This window comes from Oncorhynchus clarkii, chromosome 19, assembly GCF_045791955.1.
Source record: "Oncorhynchus clarkii lewisi isolate Uvic-CL-2024 chromosome 19, UVic_Ocla_1.0, whole genome shotgun sequence".
Classification (NCBI taxonomy): Eukaryota; Metazoa; Chordata; class Actinopteri; order Salmoniformes; family Salmonidae; genus Oncorhynchus; species Oncorhynchus clarkii.
This window is the reverse complement of record NC_092165.1, coordinates 16,627,451-16,642,096: the sequence shown is the minus strand read 5'-3', so window position 1 is coordinate 16,642,096 and position 14,646 is coordinate 16,627,451. Positions and strand designations below refer to the sequence as shown.

Sequence of the window (14,646 nt, the reverse complement as noted above, 5' to 3'; positions counted from 1 at the left end):
GTTTTGCTTTCTTTCATCTCCCCTCTCCTCTTATTTCGTTTGCTTGGCCTAAACAAGCAAACCTTTCCCCACTTCGAATCCAGTAGAGCGCAGAGAGCGTTCTACGCTCTAGAATAATGTTTGGTGTCGCTGGTCTGGAAATTAAATGTTACCATGCCCCCATATCTCGATTTCATAGTAATACATCTCCCTCCCCGCCCCTTCCCTCCCCAAGCGTACATCTGTTTTTCTTCCAGCGGCATCATTCCACTATATCCAATGGGGACTAGGCCTACTCTGACATGTGGTTTTCACCCTCTCTCGGACTCTCTCTCCCCACTCCCTCCCTCCCGGCCTATTTCCCTCTCTCCTTCCCGCCCCCCTCTCCTTTCCTAGCTCTTATTTTCTCTCCTTCTCTCTCTCCCCCATCTCAATCTCTCTGGCTCTGGCTCTCTCTTCCAGTCATTCACACCACTCATTAATTACCACAATACAAAATCATTGCTAGGTCAAATGCACCTTGCTCCTCTTTCAGTTTCAGCTCAACATAAACATGCACATGCTTAAAGGGATACTTCGGGATTTTGGCAAACACTCTGGTGAAGTAGATAAATGTATGGTCCAAACAGTTAAAAGACACACCCAATCCCCTCTGCCCTCAAATTAAGTGGACACTTCCGATGACGTATCATGATGTCTGACGAGTATACACTTGCGGGGCAAGGGGGCGAGGGAGGAAGAAAATACAAATTGTTGTATTATTAATGAATATGATTGGTTTGTTTAGGATTCCTGGCAATGTAAATAGTTTGTATGTATGCTTGTTTGCATGTGACTATTCCTCTTTTGTTTGTTGATATTTGTTAATAATAAAAAAACATTTAAAAAAGAGGGAGGAAGGAAGGATTTTTACATGGACCACCCTTGGCCGGAAATTCGTCACTTTTTTTATCCAGTGTTCCCAACTTAGCGACTTTGTCACTATATTTAGCGAGTATTAAGTCCCCTCTAGCGACACATTTTCAAAAAATCGACTAGTGACTTTTTCTGGTGTTATTGGAGACTTTTGGAGACTCGTATCGTTCTTACTCTTCTCAACGAGCAGCGGGTGCTGCCATGGGCCCCACCCCCGTCCCAAAGCACTCACAGGCGGCCCAGTCCTCACACAGCAGTCCCTCCCAGCTGCAGTCAGAGCAGGAGATGTTCACCCCGCCACGTCCAGACTGCAAATGAATCGTGCATGCGGGAAGCCGCCGCTGGCTTACATTCAGGGCGGGAAGTAAATGTAAAATGTTCTTTGTCTAAAATAAATCACTGCATTTGACTCACACAGCCTCAGTCACTTACTCACCTTGTCCACTGTGTGTGTGCCTCTCTGTGACATAAGCTAAACATCTAGCTGGCAAGATATTCATGTCTCAGTCTAAACTGTACACTCAAAAATACAGAAAGGAGTGGGAATCAAACCCTGAATTCAAAGTCTGGTTGAAGCCGTTTATTGGAGATGATACACGGGCATACTGCCTGTATTGAAGGCTGATTTCTACACCAAACTTAGTGAAGTAAAAAAACACATGGCAACTCAAAAACATACTCAAAAGGCAGAGCCTTATAACAGTCCCACCCAAAACAAGCTGCCATTTATGGTTAAAAAAATTGACTCTGCAATAAAGGATGAGGCCAACATGGCATTAGCTATCTCTGAACACTCTTCCATGCTGGCATGTGATCACATTGGAGAAGCATGTAGAGCTGCTTTCTCAGACTCCACTGCTGCTACCCACTTGAAAATGCACAGGACAAAGTGCACAGAAATGATTCATGGTGTTCTAGCACCATACTTTCTGAAAAAGTTGGTCGCAGATGTGGGTGACCAGCGTTTCAGCCTCCTCCTCGATGAGTCCACGGATGTAAGTGTTTCTATGTACCTGGGGGTTGTGATAAGGTACTTTAGTGACACCAAGCAGACAACTGTATCAACATTTCTAGGGCTTATTGAGTTGGAGGGAGGAGATGCCAATTCTATAGCCCGTGCTGTTGTGGCTTTCCTCGAGAAGTGTTGAAACTCCTGCGGATAGGGACTGACAATGCCTCTGTTATGACGGCGATTAACAATGGGGTCCAACAATGGGGTCCATGGCACGTGGTTTATGAATTGATACGCAAAACAACGCCGGATGCAAAACTTCAAATTTAAATTTAAATTACAATACAAAATTCTTGCAACTAATAGAATGTTATATACAATCTTCCCAGCTCTGCAGATTCTGCTGTGAGGAGGCAGAGTCATTAGATCATTTATTTTGGTATTGTCCATATGTAGCTCGTTTTTGGTCACAGGTCCATGAATGGCTGAAGAATTGCAACATTTGCCTAGAACTAACGCTGTAGACAGCAATACTGGGTGATTTGAAAAGCCATAGTCAATCAATCAATAATATAATAATTATTTTAGCAAAAAAATTGTATTTTTAATTTACAATCTGTAGAAGCTATGAGAATAGAAAGGTTCAAGTCGTTTGTGAAGCATCACAGCACAGTTGAAAAATATATGGCAAATAGAAATCCAAAATGGATGATGTTGAGAGATAGATGAGAGGTTGAATGGAGCTGAAGGGACTAATAGCAAGATAAAACATGTAGAACATACGGGGTCTGTAAAATGTATATATGTTCAGAACTTTTGTGAAATAGCACAGTTACAAATAGAAATCAAAAATCAAACTGGATGGACATCAGAAATAGAGGAAGGACTAAAAACAAACAAAACATAACTATTGTAAAATAGACTTTGAATGGAAAATGTGTATTAAGATGTATAAATTGAAGGTAAAAAGCCGAAGTGTTTATTAGTTTACTCCAATTGGGGGATCGGTGGTAGGGTTTGCGGGGAATAATAATAAAGGTATATTCTTTAAAAAAGTATGTATGTCTATATAGGTATGTGTATGTATATATGTGTATATGTATGCATGTGTGTATGGATATATATATTTACCCCAAAAATATATGGGGGATTGGAAATGATGCAGACAATTACAAAACATACATGTATTATGTAACATGAAGTCCTATGAGTGCCATCTGATGAAGATCGTCAAAGGTTAGTGATTAATTTAATCTATATTTCTGCTTTTTCTGACTCCTCTCTTTGGCTGGAAAAATGGCTGTGCTCTTTTGTGACTTTGCTCTGACACAACATAATCGTTTGGTTTGCTTTCGCTGTAAAGCCTTTTTGAAATCGGACACTGGTGGGATTAACAAGAAGTGTATCTTTAAAATGATGTTTGAGGAATTTTAATTATGGGATTTCTGTTGTTTTGAATTTGGCGCCCTGCACTTTCACTGGCTGTTGTCATATCGATCCCGTTAGTGGGATCTCAGCCCAAAGAGGTTTTAACCTGAATTAGGGCCAGACTAGTTATCCATCATTTTCTCACATTGTCATTGACAGTTTTTTCTATTGTCTCTTTTTGGTCCATTTAGATTGTTAATGTAGATTGTGTAATAAAAAAAACTTTAAAAAACTAAGTAACTCCGCCAGAGTGTCTCTTTTGGGTCACTTTTGCCGGTCCCAAGCCGGATAATGGAGGAGGGTTGGAATTGTGACATAAAAAAAACAAGAATCGACAGAAGAAAGTTCATTTGTAGTTCTAAACATATTTTGTGTTTTTTACTCACTTTTTGTCTCTCCCACGACGTTATTCCTCTCTCCTACTGCGTCCATCACAATTACATGCACATGGCCAATTATGCACATTAGGCGATGACGTCATTTAGCGACTTCTAGTGACTTTTAGGACAGCCAATAGCTACTTTCCTTACTGAGGAGTTGGTATCACTGTGTTCATCCCGCAATGATTGTGTTTTCAGACACCGGTAGCTTGGGGGCACTTCATATGCGCTACCGTCAATCATGTTTACTTATATTAAATATATAATTATTAATATATGCCTACTGTATGAAAGCTAGCAAACTAATTAGCTAACTAACGTTAGCCTGCCTAGCTGGAACTTCTGAAGAAGGAAAATGTTTTATTTCTATAATTTCCAAAAGATAACCAAACAAAAACATATTTACTTTTTACGAGAGGTGTTTGTGCCATCATGTGCATTAGTAGCACAATTTCTAATTTATTTGCATTCGTTTTTTACTTACACTTGTATGTTGACTTCTTCATTGATGTTGTTTTTAAGTGTTCACTGACTTTTTTTAGCGGATGTACAATCGTCGCAAATTGAATTATGGTGAGTTTCAGGCCCCGGAGTGAACATAATTGTACACTCGCAAACTCGACTAAAAACTAGGGCTGATGGGCTTACGTTGCAAACTTCCCTTGCTCGGCTATTCCCTTGCTTGGCTAATCGTTTGGACCACCCTCCAAGATGGCGACGGGGATTTCCCCAAGGGCATAAGGTGAGGGTAGGTGGATGAGGGTGTGTCTTTCTTATGAGTTTGTACTGCCGGCAAAGGTACTCATTGCCAAAATCCATAAGTATCCATTTAATAAGCAGAGTTCATATATCACGCTGGAAAGCATAGAACACTGCGTTCCAGTGCCTGCGATTACATTTTGTGTTTGTATTGGTTACATTTTGTGGTTGATTCTGATAGGCATGTCTCCTCTCCTCTCTCCTTTCTCTTCCTCTCATTTCTCTTTCCTCTCCTTTCTCCTGGACCAAACTCTTTCATTCAGGATGACGTCATCCACTGAGTCAGGAACAGATGTTCCTAAACTACATCGCCTTTTCATCATGTTTGACCCAGAGGTTGTAGCGGTAAGAGAATTGAATGAGTAATGGGCAATGATTACTAAACACTCATACATAGAGATAGCCAATACATCTACCAGACTGCTCTCTCCCTCCTTGTTGTACCGTTCAATTGTCTTAAGAGTGGAATTTCTATATCTATCGTGTCACCATGCATCAGACATCACTTGATCCATGGAGTACACACGTTTTCACTCCCCGTCATGAACTTAAAAGCATTGGACTGGTGAAAGCAAGGGCTAGAAGGCCCGGTTGTCCTCATCATACATTTTGCACTAGTAATTTCTTATGATAAAGACTGAATGGAACTGGGAGAAGGCTAGAATCGGACCACAGAGCTTATTTTTGTAATCGTCCCAGTTCCTTTAGATGCAGTTCTCTCTTTTCTCCACCAGGTGATGTCGATACTCCTGGGTCTATTCCAGGTGCTGTTGGCTGTGCCTCTGTACTACATAGACATTGGTTTACCCAAACTACAACTCACGCTCCCTTTATTTATTGGCTTCCTGGTAAGGTCCTAATTTGATAAAGTCATAAATATCTTTGTTTGTTTTATTTCTCTCTATACTTTTTTCTCCTTACCATACCATCCCTACCCTAATTGGAGTAAACTAATGGACAACGACAATATGTTTACTGCTACTTACAGCTATCTTGCTCACATCTACGGTACCTATAGTTAAGAAATTATACATATATTCCTAATTTATTCAAGTGCTGGATTCTCACCCGCAGCGGCCAATCCACCACTCACTCTGATCTTAACTCCAACCCTCCGATATCCACAGATTTACCCATGTTTCCCAGTATAATGCTATTTCCTTTTGCAATACACCCTCCATTTTGCTATGATGTCTTACGAGGGTCCTGAACCTAACTATTTCTAACATTTCTACCGATATTGCCCTAAAAATAAATACTTTACTCGAGTATAATGATATTTCCCATTGACTGCATGTTTTTTCAGATCCCCTAACAATAAATGTTTTGTTGTTTTGTCTCTGAACTCCAGCACTTTGGATTAGAAGTGACACAATGACGATGATGTTAAATTGGAGACTGTCAGCTTTCATTTGAAGGGTGTCTTCATTCATATCGAGTGAATCGTTTAGAAGTTACATCACTATTTGTACATAGTACCCCCATTTAGGGGACCAAAAGTTTTGGGACAAATTCACTTACAGTACCTATCAAAAGTTTGGACACACCTACTCATTCCAGGGTTTTTCTTTATTTTTACTATTTTATACATCAAAACTATGAAATAACACATATGGAATCATGTAGTCACCAAAAAAGTGTAAAACAATTAACAAATGGAATCTCCAAAAAAGAGTAAAACAAATCAAAATGTAATGTAATGTTGCTGCTACCGTCTCTTATGACCGAAAATAACTTATGGACATCAGAACAGCAATTACTCACCTCAAACTGAACAAAGAGTTTTTCTTTAAGAAGTCCGACGCAAAGGATATACTGCTTTCTCGGAAACGGGCCAAAATCCCTGTCATTTGCATGAAGAAAAGACAGAGAAAAGGCGGCAGGGAATTCGTAGTCGAGTGAGTAAACCCCCACTACCATCTGCTCTATTGGCCAACGTGCAATCATTGGAAAACAAAATGGATGATATACGATCAAGGTTATCCTACCAACGGGACATTAAAAACTGTAATATCTTTCACCGAGTCGTGGCTAAATGACGACATGGATAATATAGAGCTGGCAGGGATTTTCCATGCGTCGGCAGGGCAGAGAAGCTACGTCCGGTAAGATGGGGGGCGGGGGTGTGTGTCTATTTGTCAATAACAGCTGGTGCGAAATGTCTAATATTAAAGTGGTCTCAAGGTATTACTGACCTGAGGTAGAGTACCTTATGATAAGCTGTAGACCACACTATCTACCAAGAGAGTTCTCATCTATATTATTCGTGGTCATCTATTTACCACCACAAACCAATGCTGGCACTAAGACTGCACTCAACCAGCTGTATAAGGCCATAAGCAAACAAGAAAATGCTAACCCAGAAGCGGCGCTCCAAGTGGCCGGGGACTTGAATGCAGGCAAACTTAAGTCCGTTTTACCTCATTTTTACTAGCATGTCACATGTGCAACCAGAGGAAAAAAGACCACCTTTACTCCACACACAGAGACGCATACAAAGCTCTCCCTCGCCCTCCATTTGGCAAATCTGACCATAATTCTATCCTCCTGATTCCTGCTTACAAGCAAAAACTAAAGCAGGAAGTACCAGTGACGAGCTCAATACGGAAGTGTTCAGATGACGTAGATGCTACGCTACAGGACTGTTTCTCTAGCACAGACTCATCCAATGGCATCGAAGAGTACACCACCTCAGTCATTGGCTTCGTCAATAAGTGCATCAACGGCGTTTTCCCCACAGTAACTGTATGTACATATCCCAACCAGAAGCCATGGATTACATGCAACATCCGCATCGAGTTAAAGGCTAGAGCTGCCGCTTTCAAGTAGCGCGCCCTCAGACAAACCATCAAACAGGCAAAGCGTCAATACAGGATTAAGATTGAATCCTACTACACCGGCTCCGACACTCGTCGGATGTAGCAGGGCTTGAAAACTATTACAGACTACAAAGGGATACCCAGCCGCGAGCTGCCCATTGACGCGAGCCTACCAGACTAGCTAAATGCCTTTTATGCTCGCTTCGAGGCAAGCAGCATTGAAGCATGCAGGAGAGTACCAGCTGTTCCGGACGTGTGATAACACTCTGTAGCCGTAGTGAGCAAGAGCTTTAAACAGGTCAACTTTCACGGATTACCAGGACGTGTACTCAAAGCATGAGTACATTTTCAACCTCTACCTGAGCGTGTCTGTAATACCTACATGTTTCAAGCAGACCACCATAGTCCCTGTGCCCAAGGAAGCGAAGGTAACCTGCCTAAATTATTAGCGCCCTGTAGCACTCACTTCGTTAGCAATGAAGTGCTTTGCAATGCTGGTCATGGCTCACATCAACAGCATCATCCCGGATACCCTAGACCCACTCCAATTCGCATAACGCCCCAATAGATTCACAGATGACGCAATCTCAATCGCACTCCACACTGCTCTTTCCCACCTGGACAAAAGGAACACCTATGTGAGAATGCTGTTCATTGACTACAGCTCAAAGTTCAACACCATAGTGCACACAAAGCTCATCACTAAGCTAAGGACCCTGGGACTAAACACTCACTCTACAACTGGATCCTGGACTTTCTGACAGGCCGCCCCCAGGTGGTAAAGGTAGGCAACAACACGTCTGCCACGCTGATCCTCAGCACTGGGGCCCCTCAGCGTTGCATGCTTAGTCCCTTCCTGTACTCCCTGTTCACCCTCGACTGCGTGGCCGAACATGACTCCAACACCATCATTAAGTTTGCTGACGACACAACAGTGGTGGGCCTGATTACTGACAACGATGAGACAGCCTATAGGGAGGAGGTCAGAGACCTGGCAGTGTGGTGCTAGGACAACAACCTCTCCCTCAACGTGAGCAAGACAAAGGAGATGATCATGTACTACAGGAAAAGGCGGGCTGAACAGGCCCCCATTAACATCAACAGGGGCTGTAGTGGGGCGGGTTGAGAGTTTCAAGTTTCTTGGTGTCCACATCACCAGCGAACTATCATGGTCATAACACACCAAGACAGTCGTGAAGAAGGCATGACAACACCTTTTCCCCCTCAGGAGACTGAAAAGAATTGGCATGGGTCCCCAGATCCTCAAAAACTTATACAGCTGCACCATCGAGAGCATAACCGCCTGGTATGGCAACTGCTCGGCATCTCACTGTAAGGCGCTACAGAGGGTTATGCATACGGCCCAGTACATCACTGGGGCCAAAGCTTCCTGCCATCCAGGATGATACTAGGTGGTATCAGAGGAAAGCCCCAAAAATAGTCAAAGACTCCAGCCACCCTAGTCATAGACTGCTCTTTCTGCTACCGCATGGCAAGCGGTACCGTAGCACCATGTCTAGGACCAAAAGGCTCATTAACAGCTTCTACCCCCAAGCCATAAGACTCCTGAACAATTAATCAATTGCCACCCAGACTATTTACATTGATCCCCCCCCATCTCATTTTACACTGCTGCTACTTGCTGTTTATTATCTATGCATAGTCACTTGACCCCTACCTACATGCACAAATTAGCTCGACTAACCTGCACGTCTGCACATTGACTCGGTACCGTTACCAACTGTATATAGCCTTGTTATTGTTATTTTATTGTGTTACTTTTTATGAATTTTTACTTTCGTTTTATTTGGTAATTATTTTCTTAACTCTTTCTTTAACTGCATTGTTGGTTAAGGGCTTGTAAGTAAGCATTTCATGGTAAGGTCTATATACCTGTTGTATTCGGCGCATCTGACATATTTGATTTGATTTACACTCTTGGCATTATCTCAACCATCTTCATGAGAAAGGCTTTTCCAACAGTCTTGAGGAGTTCCCACATAGCTGAGCACTTGCTGGCTGCTTTTCCTTCACTCTGTGGTCCAACTCATCCTAAACCATCTCACTTAGGTTAAAGTCGGGTGATTGTGGAGGCCAGGTCATCTGATGCAGCACTCCATCACTCTCCTTCTTGGTCAAATAACCCTTACACAGCCTGGAGGAGTGTCTTGTGTCATTGTCCTGTTGAAAAACAAATGATAGTCCCACAAAGTGCAAACCCGATGGGATGGTGTATCACTGCAGAATGCTGTGGTAGCCATGCTGGTTAAGTGTACCTTTATATAGTGTCACCAGCAAAGCACTCCCACACCTTCACACATTCTCCTCCTCCATGCTTCACAGTGGGAACCACACATATGGAGGTGGAGATCATCCGTTCGCCCACTCTGCTTCTCACAATGACTCAGTGGTTGAACCAAATATCTCACATTTGGACTCATCAGACCAAAGGACAGATTTCCACCGGTCTAATGTCCATTGCTCGTGTTTCTTGGCCCAAGCAAGTCTCTTCTTATTATTGGTGTCCTTTAGTAGTGGTTTCTTTGCAGCAATTTGACCATGAAGGCCTGATTTAGGCAGTCTCCTCTGAACAGTTGATGTTGAGATGATTCTATTACTTGAACTCTGTGAAGCATTTATTATGGCTACAATTTCTGTGGCTTGTAACTCTAATGAACTTGTCCTCTGCAGCAGATGTAACACTGGGTCTTCCTTTCCTGTGGCGGTCCTCATGAGAGCCAGTTTCATCATAACTCTTGATGGTTTTTGCGACTACACTTGAAAAGATGAAAAGTTATTAATAAACAAATTAGGCACATTTGGGCAGTCTTGATACAACATTTTTGTCACGACTCCCGCCGAAGGTGGCTCCCCTGCCTGTTCGGGCGGCGCTCGGCGGTCGTCGTCGCCGGTCTACTAGCCGCCACCGATCCCTTTTCCCTTTTCTGTTGGTTTAGTCTTATTAGTTGCACCTGTTTCTTTTGTGTTTCTTGATTCCTGGCCTATTTAAGCCTGTTAGGCCCGCTTAGGTTTGTGCGGGATTATTTTGTGTTCGCTGTCGGTTGTGGATGTATTTTGTTCTCCGGATCATTTTGCCCTGTGTGTTTGGGCTGGTCAGTGTTTCTGCAGCCTGTGTTTGGCGTGACCGTTTTTGTGCCGGAGAAATAAATAATCTAATATTGAACCTTCTGCTCTCTGCACCTGACTCCTACCTTCCACTCCTAGTAACTCGTGACAATTTTGAACAGAACTGCAATGGTTCATTGGATCAGTCTAAAAACTTTGCACATACACTGCTGCCATCTAGTGGCCAAACTCGCACCTGTGCTGGAATAATACATGATGTCCTTTCTCTTGCATTTCAAAGATGATGGTGCAAAAAAAAAAATGTATAATCTTTTACCAGATCTAATGTGTTATATTCTCCTACATTCCTTTCACATTTCCACAAACGTCAAAGTGTTTCCTTTCAAATGGTACCAAGAATATGCATATCTTTGCTTCAGCACCTGAGCTACAGGCAGTTAAAGTTGGGTATGTCATTTTAGGCGAAAATTGAAAAAAAGTGTCCGATCCTTAATGGATTGTCATTTCTCTTTGCTTATTTGAGCTGTTCTTGCCATAATATGGACTTGGTATTTTACCAAGTAGGGCTATCTTCTGTATACCAACCCTACCCTGTCACAACACAACTGATTGACTCAAGCTCGTTAAAAAGGAAACAAATTCCACAAATTCCCTTTTTTGAAATCCATTCCAGGTGACTACATCATGAAACTGGTTGAGAGAATGGCAAGAATGGACAAAGCTGTCATCAAGGCAAAAGGTGGCAACTTTGAAGAATCTCAAATATAAAATAAATGTTGATTTGTTTAACACTTTTTTTTGTTACTACATTATTCCATATGTGTTATTTCATAGTTTTGATGTCTTCACTATTATTCTACAATGTAGAAAATAGCAAAAATAAAGAAAAACCCTTGAATGAGTGGTTGTGTCCAAACTTTTGAATGGTACTGTATATGTATTAAAGTAGTAGAAAGTATTTAGTCCAATTATTCATAGCATGCAATGACTACATCAAGCTTGTGACTCTACAAATTTGTTATATATATTCGCTGTTTGTTTTGGTTCTGTTTCAGATTTTTTGTGCTCAATAGAAATTAATGGTTCATAATGTACAGTTGGAAGTCGGAAGTTCACATACACCTTTTCACATACTCCAATTCATGACATTTAATAAAAAAAATGTCTTAGGTCAGTTAGGATCACCACTTTCACTTTTAAGAATGTGAAATGTCAGAATAATAGTAGAGAGAATGATTTATTTCAGCTTTTATTTCTTTCATCACATTCCCAGTGGGTCAGAAGTTTACATACACTCAATTAGTATTTGGTAGCATTGCCTTTAAATTGTTTAACTTGGGTCAAATGTTTCGGGTAGCCTTCCACAAGCTTCCAAAAATAAGTTGGGTGAATTTTGGCCCATTCCTCCTGACAGAGCTGGTGTAACTGAGTCAGGTTTGTAGGCCTCCTTGCTCGCACACGCTTTTTCAGTTCTGCCCACAAATTTTCTATAGGATTGAGGTCAGGGCTTTGTGATGGCCACTCCAATACCTTGACTTTGTTGTCCTTAAGCCATTTTGCCACAAATTTGGAAGTATGCTTGGGGTCATTGTCCATTTGGAAGACCCATTTGCGACCAAGCTTTAACTTCCTGACTGATGTCTTGAGATGTTGCTTCAATATATCCACCAAATCTTCCTCCCTCATGAAGCCATCTATTTTGTGAAGTGCACAAGACCTTCCTGCAGCAAATCACCCCCACATCATGATGCTACCCCCATGCTTCACAGTTGGGATGGTGTTCTTCGGCTTGCAAGCCTCCCCCTTTTTCCTCCAAACATAACGATGGTCATTATGGCCAAACAGTTCTATTTTTGTTTAATCAGACTAGAGGACATTCCTCCAAAAAGTACAATCTTTGTCCTCATGTGCAGTTGCAAACCGTAGTCTGGCTTTTTTATGGCGGTTATGGCAGTGGCTTCTTCCTTGTTGAGTGGCCTTTCAGGTTATGTTGATTTAGGACTCGTTTTACTGTGGATATAGATATTTTTGAACCTGTTTCCTCCAGCATCTTCACAAGGTCCTCTGCTGTTATTCTGGGATTGATTTGCACTTTTCGCACCAAAGTACGTTCATCTCTAGGAGGCAGAACACGTCCACTTCCTAAGCGGTATGACGACTGTGGGGTCCCATGGTGTTTTTACTTGCATACTATTGTTTTTACAGATGAAGGTGGTACCTTCAGGCATTTGGAAATGTCTCCCAAGGATGAACCAGACTTGGTGGAGGTCTACATTTTTTTGTGAGGTCTTGGCTGATTTATTTTTATTTTCCCACGATGTCAAGCAAAGAGGCACTGAATTTGAAGGTAGGCCTTGAAATACATCCACAGGTATACCTCCAATTGACTCAAATGATGTCAATTAGCCTATCAGAAGCTTCTAAAGCCATGACATCATTTTGGAATATTCTGGAATATTCCAAACTGTTTAAAGGCACAGTCAACTTAGTGTATGTTAACGTCTGACCCACTGGAATTGTAACTTTCTCACTTATCATTATTCACGATTTATTCAGAATTATCCATAATCATGGTAGCATCCACATTAATTCAGAAGTGTTTAGAAACATATTCTATTGTTATTTACAATAGAAGTGACTCCAAAATGGCACAACGGTGTTCACCATTCAATGGCCATAATAAATAGGTATGGTGACAGAGGGCAACCTTGTTTTATGCCTCTTGACAATTCAAAGTTCTCAGAGGAGTAACTGTTATTTATTAATTCACATAAAGGATTGTTGTTCATGACTTTTACCCATCTTATGAGAGAGTTCAAAAATCCAGGGACTATATAAAATGCTTTCTCAAAATCTGCCATGAAAATTATACCTGGTTTCCCTCATTCTCATAGTTTTCCTTTATTTATAGTAGTTGTCTTATGTTGTTTCCAAAATATCTTCCTTTTAACAATCCCGTCTGATCGTGATGAACAATCTCCGGTAGGACATTTTTTATTTTATCAAAAATACATTTTGCCAATATTTTTGCATCACAACATTGAAGGGTCACCATGTATTTGATATATTTGATACCATTCTACCAATTCCGCTCCAGCCATTACCACGAGCCTGTCCTCCCCAATTAAGGTGCCAAGCTTCATGTGGCTTCTGTTTATTTTATGCATAGGCTATATGTGATATAGTGTACATCATTGGATGGTTTGGTTTTCTTTTTTCACATCTGGAGCAATTGAAACAACATATATTGTTTATACTTTCTTTTAAAGTTTGTGATGGCAGGGTCGTTCGCCTTCGCCTGTGAGAAGTCTCCCAGCAGACAGCTAGTAAGTCATTACAACAGTCACATGTTGCATTGCATACACTGCTCTAACCAGGTGTAATAGATTCCATTATTTAAATGTCCACCTGGGTCGACCTGTAAAGCAACTCACATGTTAGGCTGAACATGTTGCCCATAGGCTACTGTGCAATGTGTATACCCTATTACGTACATGAGAAGATACATTCATTATATAGCAACATTTGCGGTCCTATACCTTTTTTCTCTTAGGAACAATAAAGTTTATCGTATTTCATGTTTGGGGCCAGGAGATTTTCCTGTCTCTGCTTACTCTTTCTTCCATGTTGTGTCTTCCTCCCCAGCTGACAGGCTGTGCCTACACTAACGTGGCCAGCCTGGTGGCGAGCCTACTGGCTCTGTGTTTGTACAGCGTCTCCCTACACTCCGTCCAGGGCTCTGCTGCACCCTGCACTCTGCCAAGCATCGACCTGTACACATGGGCTGCACAAAAGTGCCCAGGAGAGTACCTAGAGGTAAGGAATGATTTGTGGGTGGTTCATAAGCGTGCGTGTGTGTGTGTGTGCGGTGTGTGTGTGGACAGTTTGTCTTGTTTGCCACTATGCTATTTTAGTGTCCTGTATTGTGTGTGGCACTGTGTTTTTTTGTGTTGTTGTTTATCCTTCCTTGTGCTTTTCTCTGTCCCAGGAGTTCTTCAGGAGTATCATAGTCCTACTCATCGTTTATGACTTGGGTGCTCTTACCCTCCACTCTCTCCTCTCTTTCTCCGCACTCAAGGGACTCGGAGTGAGGCTGTGCCCGAATGATCAATTAATCAATTAGTCAAACTGATTAACCAATGGATGCTAGTTGAAAAACCTGTTTTAGAAAAATATTGATCTGTTTAATCAAAATTTTCTCAGTGACCACATTTCTTTTAACTTGTTTAAGATCAAGTTTGTTTATTTCATGGGTTTGTTTGTTCCTTTCGATCTTTACAGGCTTACAACGTTTTGAGAAACCTAATAAAATAATTTGTATAAACTC

At 41.6% G+C, this 14,646-nt stretch overlaps 1 protein-coding gene across 2 annotated transcripts in view; it reads left to right on the top strand.

The window, feature by feature from the left end:
* The window catches only part of LOC139374858 (uncharacterized), a 15,210-nt gene extending 564 nt beyond the window's left edge, over positions 1 to 14,646 (top strand). The window contains exons 2-7 of one of the 2 annotated variants that reach the window (XM_071116028.1): positions 4,677 to 4,758; positions 5,148 to 5,261; positions 12,525 to 12,666; positions 13,602 to 13,645; positions 13,965 to 14,135; positions 14,308 to 14,646. In XM_071116028.1, coding sequence (XP_070972129.1) covers positions 4,678 to 4,758; positions 5,148 to 5,261; positions 12,525 to 12,666; positions 13,602 to 13,645; positions 13,965 to 14,135; positions 14,308 to 14,442 — 687 coding nt within the window. In that variant the 5' untranslated portion in view covers position 4,677 and the 3' untranslated portion in view covers positions 14,443 to 14,646. Of the gene's footprint in view, positions 1 to 4,676; positions 4,759 to 5,147; positions 5,262 to 12,524; positions 12,667 to 13,588; positions 13,646 to 13,964; positions 14,136 to 14,307 lie in introns of both variants that reach the window. The other variant, XM_071116029.1, reaches the window with a different exon arrangement.